Source organism: Pteropus medius, unplaced genomic scaffold, assembly GCF_902729225.1.
Source record: "Pteropus medius unplaced genomic scaffold, Ma_sr-lr_union100, whole genome shotgun sequence".
Classification (NCBI taxonomy): domain Eukaryota; kingdom Metazoa; phylum Chordata; class Mammalia; order Chiroptera; family Pteropodidae; genus Pteropus; species Pteropus medius.
In genome coordinates, this window is record NW_024344378.1 from 17,669,794 (window position 1) to 17,692,292 (window position 22,499).

Below are 22,499 nucleotides of genomic sequence, written 5' to 3' on the forward strand. Positions count from 1 at the left end.
TATTGGCACAGAGGACAATGCTGGGGCGGAGGATGTTGGGGAAATGAATGCTTATGACTGATTTGAATTGTTATTCAAAAGAGCTGTATTCTAAAAATGAAGAAGCTGTAGTAACATCTTAGCTTATGTCACTTATATTTTCTTTTTTATACTTGCACAAGAGTAATATAGGATAAAAATATATTTCTAAATAAGTTTGAGTTCTTTTGTGATAAACATCTAAGTTTAAAAGCGTTCTTTCAATAAGTATAAAATAAAAATTCTGGGTGATGAGAAAGAATTCTATTGTAATTTTATTGGTAGATTTTTCCCCTTATCATTTTATCTTAGATTTGATGAAATACACTATGTCTCCCTCATAAACACCTCTAAAGTACTTATTGACCTTTTTAAAGGGAAAAATGCATTTTATTTAATGATCAAGTATAAAAATAAATACACACACAGATATCTGAAACATTATTTATTGTTACCATGTGAGATGCATGGTGAAATTTTGTTTCATGTTCTTTCATTTTAAAAACAGATCATACCATTAATATGTTCCAATTCATAATTGTTTTAGAATATAAATTTGTGTCACTCATGCTAATTAATAATTTAAGGGAACTTGAGAATGTTCTTCTTAGAATTAGCCCCCAATAGTATTCTATGTACTCAGAAAAAAAAACTTAGCATAGCCTTGTAACCAGGTAGCCAGCCTGAACGTGATGCATGCAGTCAGTGTGCATGTAAATCATCTTCATTCCAGGGCTCAACAGAAGAGGGAAATAACTTGCAACTATGTAACAGGACCATGTGTCTGTATTGCATATTTTATATAAAGTTCTATTCATATTCATTATTTCATTTGATCCTCATAACAACCCTATGAAGATAAGCAGGGAAAATATTATCACATTTACTTTACGGATGATGAATTTAAATTTCAGAAAGGTTCAGTGACTTTTCCAGTTATCACCCACCCAGTAAGAAGCAGAGACAGAAGAAGAACATGAACTTTTAGGTTCAGGGGTCTTTTCTGTAAACCTCTTAGCCTCTGAGAGTATAATCTGAACCCAGATATTTTCACCACTTCATTCTCATTTTCTTGTGGACTCAAGCTTTTGTCATAAAATACAATGAAACACCAGATTATAAACTTGTCAGTCCAGGTTTCTACCAGTAAAAACTTATGGCCACAGGACATATATTTTTTTGGAAATCACTGTTTCTTTCTAGTCTAAGGGAACACAAGTAATATGAAAGACCCATAAAGTAAAGGAAATTGAAGGCAAGTCAAATGAAAGGATATAAAGTGAAATATACTGATGGATTTTAGAGCTTTTAAGTTTTAACTTTTGGGAGAAGTTTCAATGGAGAGTCTAATGCAGATGAGACTTGAAGCTTTTGAAGAGGATTTTAAATCTTGTTGAAGTTATTCAAACTCAAATCTTAAATGTGTAATGATGATAAACAATGGTCTTCAAAAACTTGGTACTTAATCCTCTCCTAAAGTGCTATTTTAAGTGATATTTGTCCACAATGAAAATTGATTCCTATATTTATAATGTATTTTATCATTCTTATAAACTGTTTCCCCTTTCATCAGCTCCTACGAAGTTTTCCTCCTACATTATTTAATCTTTCACTAAGTACATAGATTGTCAAACATGTGACATGGTGCCACCAACAGAGAGTCACAAGAGGTGCCCCTGCCATGGGCGTCATGCTTTAGAGGTCCCATCCGTCTTGGGGGATACAGTGCTCAGCATTCCCCTAGCATGACTGCAAGCTTAGAGATCTACCATTGTGACTAGTCCCTTTCCTGCCCCAGAGGAATGCTTCTCCACTTTTTCCCAGGCCCCTGAAACAAAAGACTTACTGTGTTTGAACAGTGTGAGGTTTGTGTGTTGTACCCCTGTCCAGCCCAAAATGCAAATAGTGTCGAGCCTGAGAAACCCTGCTTTAGTTCCCTTTGTTAGGGCCATAAAATCAACTCCTAACAGATCCTATTTCTATACTCCCTACTGCCCTACCCAAGTGATAATCTTCCTGCAGACAGAATAATCTTTTAAAAACATAAATCTGATCATGTTATTCCCCTGTTTAAGACCATGTAATGTCTTTCCATGGCTCTTAGGATAAATACCAGAATTCTCAACTTGGCCTTTACCTGGCCCTTGGCTCCTTCTCCAGCCTTATCTTCAGTATTTTCTACTCATCTTCCTCTGCTCCATTCATACTGCCCTTCCCAGTTCATCCAATCTGTTGTCCTGCCTTAATACCTTTCCAAAAACTGACCTCTGCCCATTCCCCACACACCCTAACAATCACTCCTCATCTTTTGACCCTCAGCGAAAACAGCACATATGCACAGAATCCATCTTTTTTTAAATTAAGTTTATTGGGGTAACATCGGTTAATACAATTATATAATTTTCAGGTGTACATTATGACATCTGTATATTCTATTGTTTTTACCACCCAAAGTCCAGTTTCCTTCAGCTATCATATATTTGATCCCCCTTTATCCACTTCACCCTCCTCGTACCTCCCTATATTTGACCCCCTTTAACCATCTACCTGCCCCTTCCTCCCCCACCCCCTACCTTCTGGTGACCACTAGTCTATAGTTCATGTCCATGAGTCTCTGTTTGTTTGTCTTGACCATTTGTTGCCTTTAGGTTTATATCCCACATATAAGTGATATCATGTGATTTTCAACTTTTTCTGTCTGGCTTATTTCACTTAGCATGATTATCTCGAGGTCCATCCATGTTGTCATGAATGGCAGTATTTCATCTCTTCTTATTGAGAGAGGAGAGGGGGCATCTGAAAAAAATGCAAAGGAAAGGGCCTGCAGAAATAACCGACTCAGCCGGTTAAAACTGCTCTCTTCCCCCATTCTGCCCAGTGCTCTCCAGCTAACATGTTTTCCCAGAGCTACCTCCCCCACCTCTAGGATTCTCCAGCCCATATCTGTTGATTTATAGCTTGCTATCCAACTAATGTTCTTATCTCTGTAGCTGTGTAGGAATAACAAGACTGTGTAAAACTGCTTGTTATGTTACAATTAGAGCTCACCTTTGGATAGGAATCCACTGAGCAGGTCCTGTCTCTATTCAAGAATCCTATAATGGTGCTGATAACACCAAGGTCGTGGGTTCTACAAAACAAACGACCTGTAAGACAACCTGGTCTGGAAATTTCTCCCCCCTTGCAGCCCCCCATCCAAAGCTCTCCCTCCCATCGTGAGTCATGAAGCACACGTGAAACCTCAGACAAAGGAATCACGCGCCCCTTGCATGGACACTGCAAGGGTATATAAGCTGTAAGAAATCTAACCAAAGAAAGATCGTGCTTTGGGTCTGTTGATTGCCCCATGCTGTCCACTGGCATTAAATTCTCCTTCCTCTAATAAAGTTGTCTGAGCGTCTAATTTCCTCCCTCGGGTGTCGCTTCCTGCAACATTATGGCTGAGTAATAGTCCATTGTATATATGTACCACAGCTTCTTTAGCCAATCATCTATTGTAGGACACTTCGGTTGTTTCTATGTCCTGGCCACTGTACATAGCAGCATAGAATAATACTGCTATGTACATTGGTGTGCAAATATTTTTCGGATATGGGTTTTCAAGTCTTTGGGGTAAATACCCAGTAGAGGGATTGCTGGATCATATGGTAGGTCAATTCTTAGTTTTTTTGAGGAACCTCCATACTGTTTTCCATAGTGGCTGTACCAATTTGCAGTCCCACCAGCAGTGTATGAGGGTTCCTATTCACACAGAATCCATCTTTGACACTGCCCATCCAACTAGGTGAGGACCCCAACATAAGCTCTCATAATATATCACGTTCCTTTTCTTCTTAATTCAGTCTATATTTGTGGAATAAAGTGGATGTCTACCTCCACCACCACCATCACCTGTCACTAGGTTCCAAGAAGAAAGGAATTTTATCTGTTTTGCTCATTATTTTGTTCCAAGTGACTAGCGCAATGCAAAGGAGATAGTAAATATTTGTGAATGAAATGGAGAGAGTGTGGCAGGATGGGAAGAAGGGACCTGAAGAAGGAGGGAAAGGAAAAGGAGAGGACTGAAGGGGAAGAGAAGGAAAGGGAGAGATGACAAGGGCGGGTACGAGAGGGAAGGGAAGAAGCAAGAACAAGCTGCTGACCTTTTGATCGGGTTACTTCTAGAAACTGCCTCTTTTAAATAGCGGAGGGTACATTTGAAAGTGTAATATGGTAACTAAAGGCTCAGAGTTCTAAATTTAGACTAGATGTTTTAAATCCAACTCAGCTTTATAGCTTTAAGCAAGTTACTTTCCTTATCATTTTTCTCACCTGTAAAATGGGCATCTAGGGGATTTGAAGATTAAATGAAATAATTCCTGCATGGAGCTTGAAACAACGTCTGGCTTGGTCAGCATTCAATATTAATTTTTGCTATATTTATTAATAATACTGCCAGTAGTTGCCGCGGGCTGGGCCACTCCCGCATCCTTTCCAAGGGGCCCGCCCATCTCTTCGCTCACCGTTCGCCCATTGGCCAATACGTGGCAGCGCTTAGACCAATCCTCTCGGCTCTAGAAGGAGTAGACCAAAGAGAAGAGCCAATGGGCGCAGGGGTTACTGTCTCCTGGCCACGGTGCAAACAGCGGAGGTTGCGCCGCCCGTAGCCAGACGCCTCGGAGTCAGGGCTGTGGACCAGAGCCCGGGTCCATCGTTTGCTGCCCAGGGCCGTCTGAGAGAAACACAGCCCATGGCGCAAGTCCGAGAGCTAGAGGAGAACCTCTACGCGTCCCTGTCCGTGAGGTGCGGCGTTCCCGCCCAGCGACGGACTTTGCGGAAACTCTTCCTCTGACTTTCATCCCTTCCCTACCCGCTTCTAACTCCCATTCTTTAGATCTGCTCTCCCAGAAACTTCGACCTCTTCTCCTCAAACCCTAACGCCTTCCAGTAGACCCTTCTTTCCATCCCCTTATTCAATGACTACATCTCTAGTTGTCCTCCCTCCTGCCCCCTCACCCTCCTTTATTTTCCCCACCTGCTCGCTTGCCCAGCATTGGCTGTCCTCACTCATGGAGCCACCAAAATTTCTCCTCCACTCTTCATTTCTGCCTCCTCTTTCTGGCTCAGTGTTGCCCCAGTGATCTGTTTTTCTCTGACCATTTATAAATATACCCTCCCCTCTCCACCCCCATCCCAATGACAGTCCCATCTCATCCTTATAGTCTTCGGTTTCTTTTTCCCCAATTTAGGGCCGGCAGTTTCTTCCTCCTTACTCCTAACCACTAACTTTGGAATTATTTGCATTTATAGTGGCCTTTGAAAAGCATAAAGCGCTGCACAGATAAAGGTGGTATTTCTTTCCATATTCTAGAGTGTTACCTGCAGTCTGTTCCACACAACATATTCCGCCGATCTCGAGTGTACTCTCCAATCCCATAAAGCTTCTTACAAAGCCAGTGCCCTTCTCTTGCCTTCTCCATTTTTCTTTAAGCATATCTTTAATATTTAAATAAAACGAGAATCTCCCCTCAACTCAAACTCTTACTTATAGCATACATCCACCACACATTTCTTACTTGAGTATGTTCCTTTTGTGTTCTAGCCTTTTCATTCATGTTTACTTAATTCCTTTTATTTTCTGTGTTTATCTGTATTTTTAGATCGAAAACATGGCTCCCCGTGCTTCATCTTTGTAAAGAAGCAATTTTCCCACTCCCCTTACAACCACAAAGCAGGCTGTCAGATTCAAAGTTGTTTCTTAAAATTTATTTTTAAAATCAAAGCTAATTATAAAAGAAAGGCGCAAAATATGTCCTGTTTTCTATTAAGATCAAGTTTCTCTCTCTCTCTCTGCTGTTTTCTCTTTTTCTTTTTCAAGTATACAAGACCCTAGAAATCCTTCTGAGACTTTCTCAGGTTTGATCAGAGAATTAGCTTCACTGAAAAAGTTCTCTGAAGAAAGCTCTTGAGACCTGTGGAACTTGAGGTCTATATTTAATTTTTTGTAGTGCCTGGACTCAAACCTTCTTCGAAGCCAGAATAAGGATTCTTTTATCTTAGAGATTGTTTTGAGCAGAAAGAGGGTGAAAATAGAATAATTATGTTTCAGAGATTCTGATGACTTTTCTCAAAAAAAGGAAATATTTTAAATATATTATATTGATGGTGACATATCTTTTCCCTAAAGATGGGTGCAAGGATTCCCTAAGCAGAATGTTCATTTTGTCAACGACAGCACCATTTGCTACTCTTGTGGGAATTTTGTAGTATTTATTAATATTGAAACTAAGAAAAAGACTGTGCTTCAGTGTATGAATGGAATCGTGGGCGTCGTGGCAACTAATGTTCCTTATGAAGTTGTGGCTTTTTCTGACCGGAAGCTAAAACCCCTCATCTACATATACAACTTTCCTGGATTAACCAGAAGGACCAAATTAAAAGGTATCCTGTAAGACTCTTTCTCTGCCATAAATTTGTTATAACATAATTTTGTTATAAAATGTAAGCAAATCTAGTTCTTATAAATGAAGATTTTCTTTGGAAGATTTCTTCTTGTAATACACATTTTTTCAAGAAGGACTCATGCTGATCACAAAGGATTTAATTAAGTGGGTTAGAGCCTTACTACTTGAAATGTGGTCTGCTTACCTTCTACACTGGCATCACCTAGACTGTTTGTCATAAATGCAGAAACTCTTCTCCATCCAAGATTTACTGATTCAGAATCTTCATTTTAACAAGAGTTCCCAGGTGATTCATATGCACATTATGCTTAAGAAGCACTATGCTAGAAGACTCTTTTATAGCACTAAATGCAGTTTGAAAAACTTTTTCAGAATGACTTTTTTCTTTTCTGATGATTTGTTGAAAATCCGAGTGAATTGATGTTGTATAACTTCTAAAGATAAGTCTCTGAGCCTCAATTTCCTTTTCCATGAAATGGGGATAATGGTAGTACCTACTATTAAGGCAGCGATGATAATAAATGAAATTTTATTTACACATATTTAATAGGTCATTATATGACATATGACATACATAATATATATAATATGTCAATCAATGTTACCTACCATTTAAATTATTATGGACTCATTCTTAGATACAGCTGACCCAGACCTGCACATCTACTGGATCCTCCATCTAATGAGTCCCTCATTTAACACATCATGGACAGAAATCTCAGGCGAGCTTAATCCTGGTCTTAGTTCTGTAGACTTATGTGTCAAATAAGTGTTTGGGTCAAGCCAGAGAACTTCACTATAATTTAACATTTTATTTGTTGGGAAATTTGTGTTCTCACAGATTAAAACAACGTTTAAAATATAACCCATTTATACATTGGGAACTATTTATGTGTACTCTAACTCTACCCTTCATCTTTAAAATTTCCTCAGCTTGCTTATTTGACTAAAGCCCTGTCGAGCTAATTGAAAGTTAATTCAAACCAATAGCCAACATACATATTGAATAATGAAACTCTAAAGGCATTCACAATAAAATTAGGAATAAGTCAATAAAGATACCTGTTGATACCATTATTTTTTAATATCAGCCTGGAAGTTCTAGCCAATGCAACAATTTGAAACTGAGAAATATTATAGCTATGGGAAAGGAGATAATGGGTAATGCAGTAGTCCACTAGGACCAATAAAAGAGTGCTCAATAAGATGCTGGTTTCAAACAAACAAAATGAAAACAGACTCATAGATACAGAGAACAAACTGATGATTGCCAGATAGGAGCGGGGTTGAGGATTGGGTGAAAAAGGTGAAGGGATTAAGAAGTACACACTGGTAGTTATAAAACAGTTACAGGGATGTGAAGTACAGCATAGGGAACATAGTCAATAAGGTAATAACTATGTATAGTGCCAGGTGGGTACTAGAATAATTGGGGGGAATCAGTTCGTAAATTATATAAATATCTAACCACTGTGCTGCATACCTGAAACTAATATAAAATAATATTGATGTCAACTCTAATTGAAACATGAAAATTAAAAAAGAGTAATAAAAAATTTTTTTTAAAGATGCTGGTTTCAAAATAAATATCCATGCAGTTAGATTTAAATACTTAGGAATAATTCAGAGAAGAAATGTGATTGACCTCGGTGAATAAAACTACGTGAAAATCACTGATTTGAAATATTTACATAGAGACATATTCCTGGATGGAAAGCCTGATTATTATAAATATATTTCTGTTATTCTTCACAGAAAGTAATTCATAGGTTTATCATATGTTTTAGAGAGCCAGGAGTACTTAAATGAAATGATTCCAAAGTTCATCTGAAAGGACAAAAAGTAGAGAAGGGGAATAATTTGAAAGAGAATGATGGCAAGGCAGAGAGCCCTTTTTACATTATGATGCTACAATAACTAAGAGTGTGGTATTGGTGTAGGGATCACCAGATCAGTGAAAGAGTGGAAGGCTGAGGACCGATTCTAGAATAAAGGTAAGTATATGAGGAAAGACACTTCCCCACATACACATAGAAAAATAGATGATATGGATTATTCAACAGTGGTGTTAAGAGAGCTATTTGAACAGAAGTATAAGTTAGGTACTCATACTATACATCAAACCATATATCAGATGAAGAGTTCAATATCAACAACAAACCCATTGAAAAGTAGAAGAAAATATGGTAGAAAATTGAAATGATTTCAGGATGAGGAAGACTTTTTACACAAAGGAAAAAATTAAAAATAGAAAAGTAGACATTTGATTAGATACAAATTGAAAACTTATGAACATCAAAAATACCATGGAACATTAAAAGGCAAACTAAAGAAAATATTTGGAACAAATATGATCAAATATTTTCAGAGCATTCATGAAACAAGAATAAAAGAAGAACAATGGAAAAGGAACTTAACCACGCCACAAAACTACAAATGATCTAAAACATAAAAATGTTCCATATCAATATTCATATTAAAAGTGTCGTTTAAACAAGATAAGATTTTTTTGCTTATCAAGGTCATAATGTTTTTAAACCTGATAACTGAAAGGCAGAGTGCAGCGAAATTGGTAGCATGCTTTTTTCCCTAAAATTAGGAGTATAAATTGATATGGTCTTTCTGGGAAGTAGATATTTACTTTCTCCAACTCAAACCCACTTCAAGAACTAGATATAAGGAAATAATCAGATATATGGTCAAAGATTTGCATGTAAAGGAGTTAACAGTACTGTCATCATAGCAAAAGATGAAACAACCTACTTCTCCAATAACATGAATATGGTTAAATAAGTTAAAACATCCCTTAAAGGGATATTATGCAAACATTAAAATTCACATTTTTAAATAATTATTATCAAAAGCTCGATGTAAGGTAAACAACAGCAATAAACTAATAAGAATAACTGTGATCAAAGTTTCATTTTTTAAAATGAATATGCATAATATTTAAACCATGATTATTATAGCTATAAAAAGCAAAGTTATATTTAAAGGAAAAATATGTATTTTTACAAGTAAACACAGAAGAAAATACCAGAAATAAACTTATCAAATTTGATAGTAGAATTATAGAGGATACATTTTTCTTTTTATGCTTTTTGTTGTATTCAAAAGCCATGCGTTTAAAAAATTTTTATTTTATTATTAGTTTCAAATATATAGTGCATTGGTTAGACATTTATGTAGTTTGTGAAGCGATCCCCCTGATTGCTCTTTCTGTCCTCTGGCTCCACACATAGCCATTACATTACTTCTGACTGCATTCCCTATGCCGTGCTCCCCATCCCTGTAACCAGCTATCAACTACTAATTTGTACTTCTTTAACCCTTCACTCTTTTCCCCCAGTCCCCCTGAAACCTCTCCCCTCTGGCCATCACCAGATTGTCCTCTATATTTGTGAGTCTGTTTAAACCATTCATTTTTTAAAATTTAAAATAAATATAAAGAAAATGTAAATTAATAATATTCAGTTATGGGAGGAAATGTCTGTATAGAAAGGATAGAAAATTATTCTATAAAGGCCTCTCTCTATTCCACAGAAAAAAAAATTCTTATTTTTTCATTGAACACTTGAAAAAATACAAGCTGTTTCCTTTGTATCAGACTGTGCTAAATAAATTCAATAAATGACAAAGTTTAGCATTATATTATGGTCAACTAAAGTGAGGAGGGTAAAAAGGCAGAAAAGAGAGCCATTAAAAATGCACAACTAAAAAAATACACAGAAGTGGCATGAATGTAAAAAAGACAGGCGTAAGAAAAGACAAAGAACATCAGATAAAGGAGAAGGAAAACCAGAGCCTCATATACAGGGAGGCAGAAGCAGACACATCACTGTTTTAGCACATTTTAAACACATCGTTGCTAAGACTTTTAAAATCATATTTCATTTCGTCAACTATTGGTACAAATGAGAATAAAACTTTTTATAGTAGTTCCAAGAACTGGAAAATATTAAGCCAAGGGCCAGACATGGCCTAAGGTTTAGAGATGAGGAAGTAAGCTAGAATCATTACATCTCCCCGAGGCATTTAAACTTGTTTGAATAACTTTTCTAATTACAGTGTTTTATATATTTATGGGATATTTTAGGTTTTTGGGTCATTTCAGATCACACTGGGAAATACATGGTACAGTATGCTCAGTTGTACATTGAAATCTAGAGACAGTGAACTAATAGTCTTAATTTAACTCCAGTATCTTTTTTAAATGGATCTTAATTTTGCTCTTAACTTTCTTTTCATAATGTTAGAAATCAGCCAGGAGACTTTATTCCAAGAGCTAAATGTTTTTGAATTACGTGAAAATTATTAGAAAAGGGAAATCAACTATAGACTATAATTAAATCCTTATAATGGATTTCATTTTTTAGGCAATGTTCTTCTGGACTACACTTTACTTTCGTTCAGTTACTGTGGCACCTACCTGGCTAGTTACTCTTCTCTCCCGGAATTTGAGTTGGCCCTCTGGTAAGTTCCAGCGTCCTGCAGAATTCCTTTCATGGGTTACATTTTACTTGTTAAGGGAATTTACATAATTTCTTTACATTGGGTTACTTGTCCTTTTGGATTTTATAAAAGGACAAATACATGAAAAATCTGAAACAAGGAAAAATGGAAGTAGAGGCCTTAATCACAGCATTTAAAATAGTTACTACTTTTAGGCATAATATTTGGTAGGGCAAAAGCTATATGAGAACTAAATTAACTATCTTTCTCTTTTTATTAATGTGTTATAATGTTTCCTTTGTCAGGTAAAGAATACATTTATAAATATGTAAAATTTCATCTTAAATGGTAGCTTTGAGTCATTTGTATATTTCCCACTAATGTTAAAGTTAAGATGGTGTCTGTATTAGAGCTCAATTTAAAGTAATTGTTTTTAGAGACTGGAACAATTATACGTTCAGAGAGTGGAACATTATACCACATTTTCCAGTTGTACAAGAAATACCTGTGGATTGGACACATCTGAGGTCTTTGCTGGGTCATTCCATGTGGCGAGCTTCAAAGCTGCACTCACTTTTCCATCCATAATATAAACTCCTTCAGGGGAATTTTATTAAGGGGACGTGCCAAATGTTCTAGGAATGATGAAGGATATTCCTTACGTATCAATATTTCTTATATAAAAATGTAATAATTTAGGTTCAGAGAGCCACATTTAGTTTATGCATTTTCTTTCTTTGGAAAAAAAAAGCTTTATTGAAGTATTACTGTCATATAATAAACTGCTCATATATATACAATTCGATAAGTTGTGACTTATGTATAAACTCACAAAACCATCACCATAATCAAGATAATAAATATATCTATCACCCCCTAAAATTTCCTTGTGCCCTTCAGACCCTTTCTTATAGGTCTTGCCACACATTCCCTTACCCCATCGCTGCCCCATCCCCTGTCCCCAGTCCACTACTGATGTGCTTTCTGTCACTCTGGATTTGTTTGTGTTTTCTAGAATTTTATATACAAAGATATACTTTTTTTGGCCTGGCATCTTCCATACAGCATAATTATTTTGAATTATCTTATTTTGAAATTCTCTTATGCTATGTGTCATCAATAGTTCATTTCTTTCTATTCCATAGTATGGGAATACCTCAGTTTGCTGATCCACTCACCTGTTGATGGATTTATTTGTTTGCTAGGGCTGCCATTAACCAAGTACCACCATCTGAGTGGCACAGAAATTTGTTGTCTTATGGTTCTGGAGGCTAGAAGTCTGAAATCAAGATGTCAACAGGGTTGGTTCCCCCTGAGGGCTGTGAGGGAGAAGCTGTTCCAGGCCTCCCTCCTTGGCTTGTAAATAACTCTTTTCTTGTTCACATCTTGCTGTCCTCAAGTGTGTATCTCCAAATTTCCCCCTTTCATAAGGATATTAGTCATATTGGAATAGGGCCACACTAAATGACCTCATTCAACTGAGTAAAGATCCTGTTGCCAAGTAAGGTCACATTCTGAGAATCTGAGGGTTAGGACACCAACATATGAATTTTGGGGGACACAATTCAATTCATAGCAATATTTAAAGGATGAGTAGAGAACAGCCTTGTGAAGAAGAGAAGGATGAGGATTTTAAGCAGAGGAATGGCATGTACAAAGGTTGTGAGGTCAAATAAAAAAATGACAGATTTGAGGATTTAATTAAGAGATCATAATGATGAGAACAAGAGATTAACCATGAGAGACAAGCCTAGAGGGACAGTCTGAGGGCAGCTCATCAATGGCCTTGTAAATAAGTGACCATGGAGTTTATCATCCAAATCAGGACACCTTTGAGAGTGAAAGGGGGTGTTATTAATAACTAATACTGAGCAACAGGCCTAAACTAGGTTCGTCCTGGGCATACTGGGAAGGTTACTTACCCTATGTATAAGCCATTCTAGTAGGCACATCCTTTACCCTAAAGTCAATGGGAAACAGGTAAAGGGTTTTAAGCAGAGATACAATAGATTCAGATCTGCATGTAAGAATATTCCTTCCAGTTGTATCATGGAAGGTGTAATGGAGGGAAATAAGAAATGAACATCAATTAGTAGGCCATGGAGGTCCCAGTGAGGGATGACTGTGACATGGACTACGGTTCTGGGAGTAGGAACTGAGGGAAGTGGAGATATTCAAGAGGGGTTGAGGAGGCAACCCCATGGGATTTGGTGGCTGCCTGGATGTTGGGTGTGGCGCTGAGGGACAGAAAGTGTTTAGGGTTATACCCAGATTCGTGACTTGAGCAACTTGGGGACATTATGGTGCTATTCAGAAGGATATCAAGAGCATGGGAGGAGGGAAGATAAGTTGGGACAAGCTGAGTTGAGGGTGCATGAGATAAGTAAACGGAGTTGAGGGTGCATGAGATAAGTAAACAGAGACATCTAATTGGCAGTTAATATGTCAGTTAGGATTTAGATTCAGTTGCTGTCACAGAAACCCAAATTACATTAAAGAAATGTCTTAAACGAGAGAAAACTTGCTTTCTCACACATGCAGTAGGCTGGATATGAGCGTTCATGGCTGGTATGGTGGCTACCCAGACTCAGGGGGCCAGTCTTCCACTCTCTTGCTCTTCTACGCCTAGGGTTTTGCTTTCATCTCTAGTCTAAAGTGGGGCACCACCCATGTATTTTGGAGAGCCAGTGAGAAGGCAAAAGAATAAGGGAAAGGGCATAGACCTTTTTTGGAATACATAGCCTGGAAGATGCACAAATCACTGACACTTAGAGCCCATTGGTTAGCTTAGTCACAAGCAATGTTGAGCTGCAAGGAGGAATGGGAAATACAGAACTCATGGCGAGTGACCACGTGCTTGGCTAAAAAAACAGGGATTCTGTTTCTCAGAGGGAGGAATGGAGAATAGATGTTGAGAGACACACTATGCCTCTGCTACAGATATCCAGGACTGGAGCTCAGGAGAGTGGACTGGAGGTAAACATTTGGGAGTTGTTAAATTAGATTGGCAATCAAAGTACTAAAAGTGAATAAGACCTAAATAGGAACTTTGGACAGAACCTAGAGAAACACCAATAAAAGGGACTTAAAAAGCAAGAAGAACCTCATCAGAGACACAGAAGGAGCAGTTATACAGGGAGGAAGGTTCCAGAACATGCTTCAGTCTGGGTTCTGCAGAAAGCAGAACCTGAGGCAGAAGATCATGAGCCACTTCTTTGGTAGGGAATACAATTTCAGGAAGGGAGCTTGCAAGAAAAGGGGAGGAAGGCAGGAAGAAGGAGAGCCAATATAAATGTGCATTACTTTGCCAGCCACCACTTGGTACCAAGTGCAATTGATAGATCTGTCTCACAGGTAGTCTTCTGAGAGATTGTATGAACTACTATGAACAAGGACAGTGTTCCTAGGGCAGTGACAGACAGTGGGCTGGAAAGGGGAGAGGAAGATACGAGAGCTTATCCACCAACTCCTGTAATCCCATCAATCAAAGTTCTACTGAGCAGGATATTTACTCCACCTTCCTTTTAGGTTTATTGTGACCTCTTGCATGTCATGCCCAGGGATCATAGGGAAGCTCCTAGGAATGTGGAGCAGGCATGAGGTGATGCACAAGTGGGGTGTACACACAGGAAGTTAGTCAAAGCCTACACAGTTGGACAGCCCCTGAGTCAGCTAGTCAGAACAGATGACCTAGGCCCCAGAGACAGTGGATGACTGAGAGGTATGGGATATCCACAAAAGATGTGTGACGGAGAGTCCAAGAGTCATTCCAGAAGGTAGCCATGGTAAGCAGAGTCAAATCCTGCAAAAGTAAAGTTAAACAAGGACTGAGAAGTGCCTGTTGGATTTAGGATGAAGGGGGATATCAGTGGATCTGGGAGGGAGCTGTGTCAATAAAATGGGGGTGATGAGGGATAGAAATCCTGGGATGAAGAGAGAGCGGGAATGAGGAATAGGAGGTTTTGACTGACTTCCTGTGCGTACACCCCACCTGTGCATCACCTCATGCCTGCTCCACATGCCCAGGGGCTTCCCTATGTCCCCTGAATGTGAATTCAGAACAACCCGCTCAGTGAGTTTGGTTTAAAGGAGAGAAGAGAAAAACATGGAAGGGTGAAAATGAGGGAGGTAGGAGTCAGGAGAGAGAGCTTAAAGATGCAGAGGAGAAGAAATAATAGATAAACTAAGTTCCTAAGAAGGCAAGACCTGTAGGATCCAGAGCACAAGTGTGAAATTGGCCTTAAGTAGGAGGGATGTGCCTTCCTACTCAAGTGTAACAGGAGAAGAGAAGGAAAGAGTGATACACATTCTGACAGGTTGTTATACTTAATAGCAAGAATTTGGGGGAATTTTCAGCTGATTGCATCTGTCTACTTCATAGGAATCAAGACCATTTACCGAGAGTAAGATGGAAAGGTAAGAGGCTTCAGGAAAATGAAGAATATTAAAAATATTGCTTTAGAGAATCTGGGAGAGAGCTGACCAGAGAAACAGTAGGATTGGAGGTTGTATTTAGACTCCAGTGGAGGCAGTAACCAGGAATTTATGTCAATGACACACCTACTCCTGTGATCTTTGTTCCTATGTCTCCAGCAGCCCAGGCTTTCAGTTGTATCCATCCAAGGTTGGCGGTTTTTGCCAGACATCTGAGGCAAAAAGTCAAAAGGTCCAAGGAATTGGCAATACCAGCAGGAGAAAGGTTGATATGATGGACAGGATACTTGCAATGGGGATGGAAGGAGGTGAGAGCAGGAGGAAGCTGAAAGACAAGGCGAGCTCAATATGTATTAGTTCCAGTTTCCCAGTCACAATTCTGAATGGAATGCTGGCTCTTTGTACAAGGGGATAGCACACATTAATTTTATTTTTCATTTCATTTAGCAAAGGACTTTGCTTATAGTAGGCATTCAAGATATTCTCTGAAGTGAATAAATGAATTAACTTAAAAGCACCAGTACTACGATTTCAAAAATTCAGTAGATGATCAATTGACATCAATATGTAAAGTACACCCAGATCCATGGAGTACTCATATGTAGTTTAGAGACTTGGACACCTACACTTTTTATTCAGCAAATGTGATGGTATATTCCATTTTCTAGATTTGGATGAGTTAAATACAAATTTAATAAGGAAGATAAGTTAGACTTGGTAGTATATGATGGAGTAATATTTAAAAAATAGTTATTTTGCTTTTCTTAGACAGGTACAGTTTAATTATAAACATAATTATTTATAATTTGATATTAATGTCATAGATTATATAAATTATATAATAAAATCTCAATTTATGTAAATTGGTTCAAATAATTAAATAAATGTTCTCAAGATATGAAATTCAAATGAATTAGTTTTCACCAGATGTGATTTTTCTCTAAGGAACTGGGAATCAAATGTCATTTTGTGCAAGAAGTCACAACTTGGTATGGATATGAGCCAGATGACTTTTAACCCCATGAACTGGCGCCAGCTGTGTTTGTCAAATCCAAGTTCAGTGACTGTGTGGACCATTGAAAGAAGTAACCAGGAGCATTATTTCAAAGCAAGGTAAGAGATTTCATTGCAATACAATAAAGCTGTGGTCTTTGCATTTATGCAATGTGATTGGATTCATTTGATGAATTAAATGGCTTTGTACATACATCTTAAGTTATAACATCTTTCTACACAGGTAATGACCTTGGAGTGGTTGTTTGCATTTCAAAAAGATTCTCTATGACTTGATTTCCCAACAAGTTTCTTTTACATATCAAGTCTTTCTAGAGCTTTTACCAACATAGTTTAATTTTCTAAAATTTTATTTGAACTTATTATTTCAAAACATGCCTATTATATTAAAAGGATGGTTATGACTTATTGCTCCTATTATTTTCATGCCCAACTGGAATCTCAAAAATAAGAAACTTTTATATATGGAAATTTTATACATAGATTATACCTTCAGCCACATTATCTACAAACAAAAAGGTAAAAAGGTAGTTGGATATAGTTGAATGATGAGAGTTACTTATTTAAATAGAACTGGGTCAAAGAGAATTCTATGACCAATGTCCTGGTCATAGTTGATGATAATGGTGTCTTTGTTGATAAGAGTTCAAAGACTCAAGGTGCCCCTGAACTGACCATACTCCCCCAAGTAAAGACTGAGATGTTGGCCGTGTGATCATCCTTGAAATCGCGATTTTTGAAAAATTGCCTTCTTAAGAGAAATGTAAGGCTAAATGCAAGTTTTCTAAATGCAAAACCCTAAGAGAGGCACTTCTTCCTGCTCAGTACTCTTTACATCTCAATTTCATTTTTACAAGAACTCACTGAATAACCAAATCTGTCTCTAGGCAGAGGTAACAGCACAGTACCTTTTCATAGAATAGATAATGTCTCTAGCAGATCCTTGTCAGAGTAGGCAAGTAACTTATCATACCCTTCTCTCTTTTTGCTTCTCTTGAATATTCTCTTTTAGTTCTTAATGCTGAATTGTGATTTTTCTATAAGCAAGTAAAGTGGGAGGCAAAGTGAGTAGATTTTCTGGTTTAAAAGCAAGCAGAATTTGAAAATACTTAAGCCTTACATTTGAGTAGTAGGTACAGTTTTTTTATAATCATATTACAAAATTATTCATCAGTCATAAAACACAACCAAGGAAAATCTGAATTTAATGCATAAAGCCATGAATTCCCCAAACTCTTCTTAATAGTCATATTACAGGTTAAAAGTAGATACAATAAATTTGAAAATGAATCTTGATACCAAAGAGTCATAAAGGTAGCTGAATACAACCTATGTATATGTTTATTTTGGCCCACAGTGTTTTTTATTCAAATTGATGGCCGACATTTAAAATTTGAGAGATTTTTATAAATATTCAGGTTGAAATTTTAGAACCAAAATTCTCACATGTCAGCAAGCCCTCCTGGTGGGAGCTGAGCGGTGCCTGCCACTTTTAAGAGGAAAAACAATTTCCCATTTGGCACAGTCACCACCTTACCACACTTTACCTGCCTGACCACATCAATATTTAAATTTATAATCTTGCTTTAGATGTTAACTTTGAAAATCCTCATATATTTAACGTATACGTTACTTGTCCTTTTATGATATATATTTTAAAATCTGCTATTTGGCCTTTATCTGTTTTGTTTTGTTCGTTTTTTATGTTATAATGCCTTCCCACCTTGTTTCCCACCAGTTTGCAGCAATTACATTAATGACTAGTTTCTGTTAATTTGATTATTCTGATGTTTCTTTTTTCTACAGGTCGGTAAAACTACCTATGGAAGACGGGACATTTTTTAATGAAAAAGACGTAATTTTCCCCGACTCATTGCCGAAAGATCTTATCTACGGACCTGTGCTTCCACTGTCAGCCATTGCTGGGCTAGTGGGCAAAGAGGCAGAAACTTTCAGGGTAATTACCTGGTACCTCTTCCTGTTTGCCTTCTCATAACCATCCCGTGAGACATGCAGGATAGAGAGGATCATCCTGGTTTTTAACACAGATTAGCCCTGGAGACCACGAGAGATGAAGACTCTGGAGTTATGAGTTTGGGCGACTGGATGATGATGGTACTGCTGACTGAAACAGGGAGCCCAGATGTGATTTTCAGTTTCGGACATACAAATTCGGGGTGCTGGGAACACATCCAGGTGGAGATGCTGGATAGAAGTTGACAAAGTGCCCCTAGTGTTAGAGGACAGGGCTAGAGACACACAGATGTTAAGAGTCTTTCTCACAGAAAGGATAGTAGAAGCACTGGGGAGAGGGGTGTGATGAAGAGGAGAGAAGGGATGTCAGGGAAGAGAGCCAGAGAGGAAACTGCCAAGAGTCGGGAGCAGGAAGAGGAGCCTGAAAAGTAACAGTCACGGAAGTTGGGGCAAATCCAGAAGAGAACAAGACCGTGGAAAGCAGTGGAAGAAAGTTTCACAAGGGAGTTTGTCAACAGCTGTATGCTCATTCATTTATTCATTCAGCAGATTTATCAAGTTCCTTCTATATATCAGGAACTGTTTTAGGTAATAGGGTCACATGGTGACCAACCAGGCATAATAATCCCTGCCTCTTGGTGATTACATTCCAACAGGAAGACAGAACAATGATACCAAAGGAAAGAGATACATTAAGTCATTACAAAATGTGGTAATTATATAATAGGATAAATGAGGGATGGAGGTGAGCATAAGATTAATACATGCTAGTCAAGTAAGGCCTCTGGGGAGATGACACTTAAGCTGAGACTTTAAGGACTGGGAGACATTACTCTTGCTACAGGGTAGAGAGTCTTTAGGCAGGGGGAACTGTATGTGCAAAGTTTGTCTTGGGGGAAGAAAAGAATTCAGTATGTTTGAGGATTTGAGAAAAGACCCATATAGCTGGAGCACAGAAGTGAAAGGGGAGTGAGGTGCAGGTGATGTTCAGGAGGGAGGCAGGGAGCAGAGAGCAGCACATGCCGGGCCTTTGAGATGAAGGTAAGGAGCTTGATTCTAAGCCTCTCCAATCTCCATTATGCTAATGTTTGTGTTAAAGCACCAAGATGTGGATAAAGGAGATAGAGGTTCCCAAATGTTTTTGACCACTGCAGAGAATTAAGCTATAGATGTTAAAAATAATTCAGTGTGGTAGTTTATTAAAAAAATCTCTGGCAAGCAAGAGAAAATGAATGCTCCTTGTGTTTCCTCTAAAGGATGTCGATTAATCACTTTTTAAATTACAGAAAATGACTAATTCCTTTTAATAGCACATATCTCAGCTTTGGATATACAACCACATTCAGCCACAGCGGGGCAGCAAAGTAAACACAAACAGATCAACCATCAGGCAGCAAAGTAAACAGAAATAGATCAACCATCAGAATTTACAACTTGAAAAAAATATTTCTATATTTAGTATTTGATGCTTAATATCCCAAATTTTCAACTATCAAAAAAATTGTTTTTCTGTTGTAAATTTCTGTAGGAGCCCTCACCTTTCACATTTTGCACCAACATGATAAACCCTACATAAACATTTTAAATTGAGGCAATTGTCCTTGTCATTTGAAAAATGCTATGAATGCCTTCCATAAATTCTTAAATGTAGAGTTATCATTCTGAAAAATGCTCATAATTAAACAGATATTTTTATTTCCTAGGACTTTTGTACTCAGTACATTTTAACCTTTTTCTGAAAATAGAAATTTAATGGTAAAGTTTGACATCTCTAAACTATGCAGGAAATACTAATAAAACCATATACTTTGTTAAATTAGAAATTAACTTTCCTAGTATTTTTTTTCATTTTAAAGCTAAAGAAGGTGAGAAAAATGGCTAACACATTAATTAATGTCTGTACAATGATTGAAAGCATAACCAAAAATAGGTTTCAAATGTCTTGATTCTATTTTTTCTTTTGAATGGCATTTCTTGTGACCTGGATACCAAATTGCAAAGAAATAAGTAATGACTTGATCTGTATAAGAGTCTTAGAAATGGGCAGGCCATGGATTTTTACAAAATTACAGACATTAGATACTCCTCTTATCTCTTTTGCAGCTAACACTGGAAAGGCACATTATAAGCCTTTAGTTAGGCCTGTGTCACATCATACAACTTATTTAGGACATTAGCAATGATATCTGGTAGTAGCATGAGGAGAATCAAATGCAGATATTATCTGGCTAGAAATTGAATCCAAGGCAATTAATTTAATCTCACATGTCCCATTTCCTTTTTCCATCTACCTTTTTTTTTTCTTTTTCTTAAAAAAAGAAAAAGTTGCTACATAGGAATCTCTTTTTAAATTCACATACTCTGAAACATATTCAGGTGCTTATATTTTCTAAAGCAATATTAAATTGGACTCAAATATTTTATGTTTGGTTTTCAAGTGACCAAAATGTTTGATTTGTGATTCCAGAGGACTGAACAAGGAATTGGTGTTATCAAGAAATATTTTTAAATACTATTAGCACCTTTTCTTTTATAATGCTCAAAATTTTCAGAGTTAAAAAATATTTCTTCTCAATGGCATAGAACATACTAATTGATGAAAGGAAATAATAGGAAGACGAGCCCAGGTTTATTTTAAAGTAAGAAAAGCAACATACAATATTAGTTTAACATTCCAAGGCCAGAAAATTCCGAGTTTTCATCCTCACCTTCTGTTGCATATGCACAGATTCACTGGTGCTGGTGGTGTGAGAACCAGGTGTGTATGTGTGTATGTGTGTTTAAGATTTTGAGCCCATTACTATCCAGGAAATGTCTGTCTTTTTGTGATTTGCGGTTTAAAGTTACATGTCATCAAGACAACCCAAGAAACTTAAATTATGATGATTATATAATGTTGTCCAGTGAGTAATTCTTTTCTATCAGTCAAGTCTCAGACCGCAGGAAAATGCCATTAATTAGCAGCATGTTAATCCATCTTGGTGGTTTTTGTCCTCTTTTTTGGCCTATTGGGTGGCCAGATTGTTATTCAAGTATTTATTTTCTAACAATCCAAGGGTATAAAGGCATGAAATAGACTAATTATACAATCAAAGTCATTCTGTCCTTTTAAAAATTATCATGATTGCTCCTATGTACGATTTCTGTCTTAGTCATGTTTCAAGGTCCATTACAAGTGATAACTCTATATATACTTCCTTCACTCCATCAGGAAGAACCAGTTGCTTTTTTATGGTTGTGCCCATAACATTTAAATACCCTTCGACTTCAACCTACCATGTTTTCTGATTCTGATATTTGTTGATACTACTTCTCCCCTCAGTAAGTGAGTAACCTATTGAGAAATGGAATTCCTTAGGACTTGGCACAGTGCCTGGTATATAACCAACACTCAATAAATGTTTATTGAAATATCAGTTGTGCAATAAGTTTATATCAGTTGAGAACCTGGTAGAAATAGTTACTTTTGCAGTGTCACATCTGCTTCACCTTGAAATGACAAACCTTTTCTAAATTAAAAGAGCAGTGTAAAATATTAATTCAATTAATTGAGTATTTATTAGAAAGCTGCCTTGCATACTTTGGGAACTTTTGAATGGAAAAACTATTGTCCATATGGTTTTAAGTATTGCCCAATTGTGGAACCGATTTCAATTTACCCTGCTTTATTTTTCTCCACAGCACTTTTCAATATATCACATTCTATGTATTTAACTTCTCAACCTACTTTTACTCTATTTCTCCACACCGGGATGTAAGCCCTATAAGGGCAGGCATTTTGTGTGTGTGTGTTGTTCACTGCCACATTCCTGTGCCTAGAATGTAATAAGTATCCAATATATATTTGTTAGGTGAATGAAAAAATGAATGAAATAAACATAGAGCTCTCAAGGAATTTAACAATTCTGGTAATTTGGCCAATGGCTTATTAAAAATATTTTCTGTTCCTATAGGTGTAAGGATGCCTAAAGAAAACAAAGACACTATATTGTAGCTAATGCAGTTCTAAATAATAGTATAGCATAACAAAAAGTTCAGATAGTGCTAAACATTATGTTCTCAATATAAGTTAAACAAACAAACATGTAAGCTGGTAATTTGACTTGTTTAAATAGAAAAGAAAGAGTGTTATATTACTGTATCCTGAATTCAGAATCTTATCTG

General features: G+C 37.1%; 1 protein-coding gene and 1 long non-coding RNA gene across 4 annotated transcripts in view; one reads left to right on the forward strand and one right to left on the reverse strand.

The window, feature by feature from the left end:
- Positions 1–22,499, forward strand: part of CFAP43 (cilia and flagella associated protein 43) — an 86,462-nt gene that overhangs the window by 2,304 nt on the left and 61,659 nt on the right. Inside the window, exons 1-5 of one of the 3 annotated variants that reach the window (XM_039871271.1) lie at positions 4,621–4,800; positions 6,185–6,438; positions 10,838–10,934; positions 16,293–16,460; positions 18,168–18,318. In XM_039871271.1, the coding sequence (XP_039727205.1) occupies positions 4,748–4,800; positions 6,185–6,438; positions 10,838–10,934; positions 16,293–16,460; positions 18,168–18,318 (723 nt within the window). In that variant the 5' untranslated portion in view covers positions 4,621–4,747. Of the gene's footprint in view, positions 1–4,620; positions 4,801–6,184; positions 6,439–10,837; positions 10,935–16,292; positions 16,461–18,167; positions 18,319–22,499 lie in introns of those variants that run through there. The other 2 variants (XM_039871273.1, XM_039871272.1) reach the window with 2 other exon arrangements.
- LOC120609120 (uncharacterized) lies at positions 2,759–4,514 on the reverse strand. Its single transcript, XR_005654678.1, has 3 exons — positions 4,330–4,514; positions 3,067–3,148; positions 2,759–2,814 (listed from the first exon to the last, which is right to left on the reverse strand). It is a non-coding gene; the product is annotated as an uncharacterized LOC120609120 (long non-coding RNA).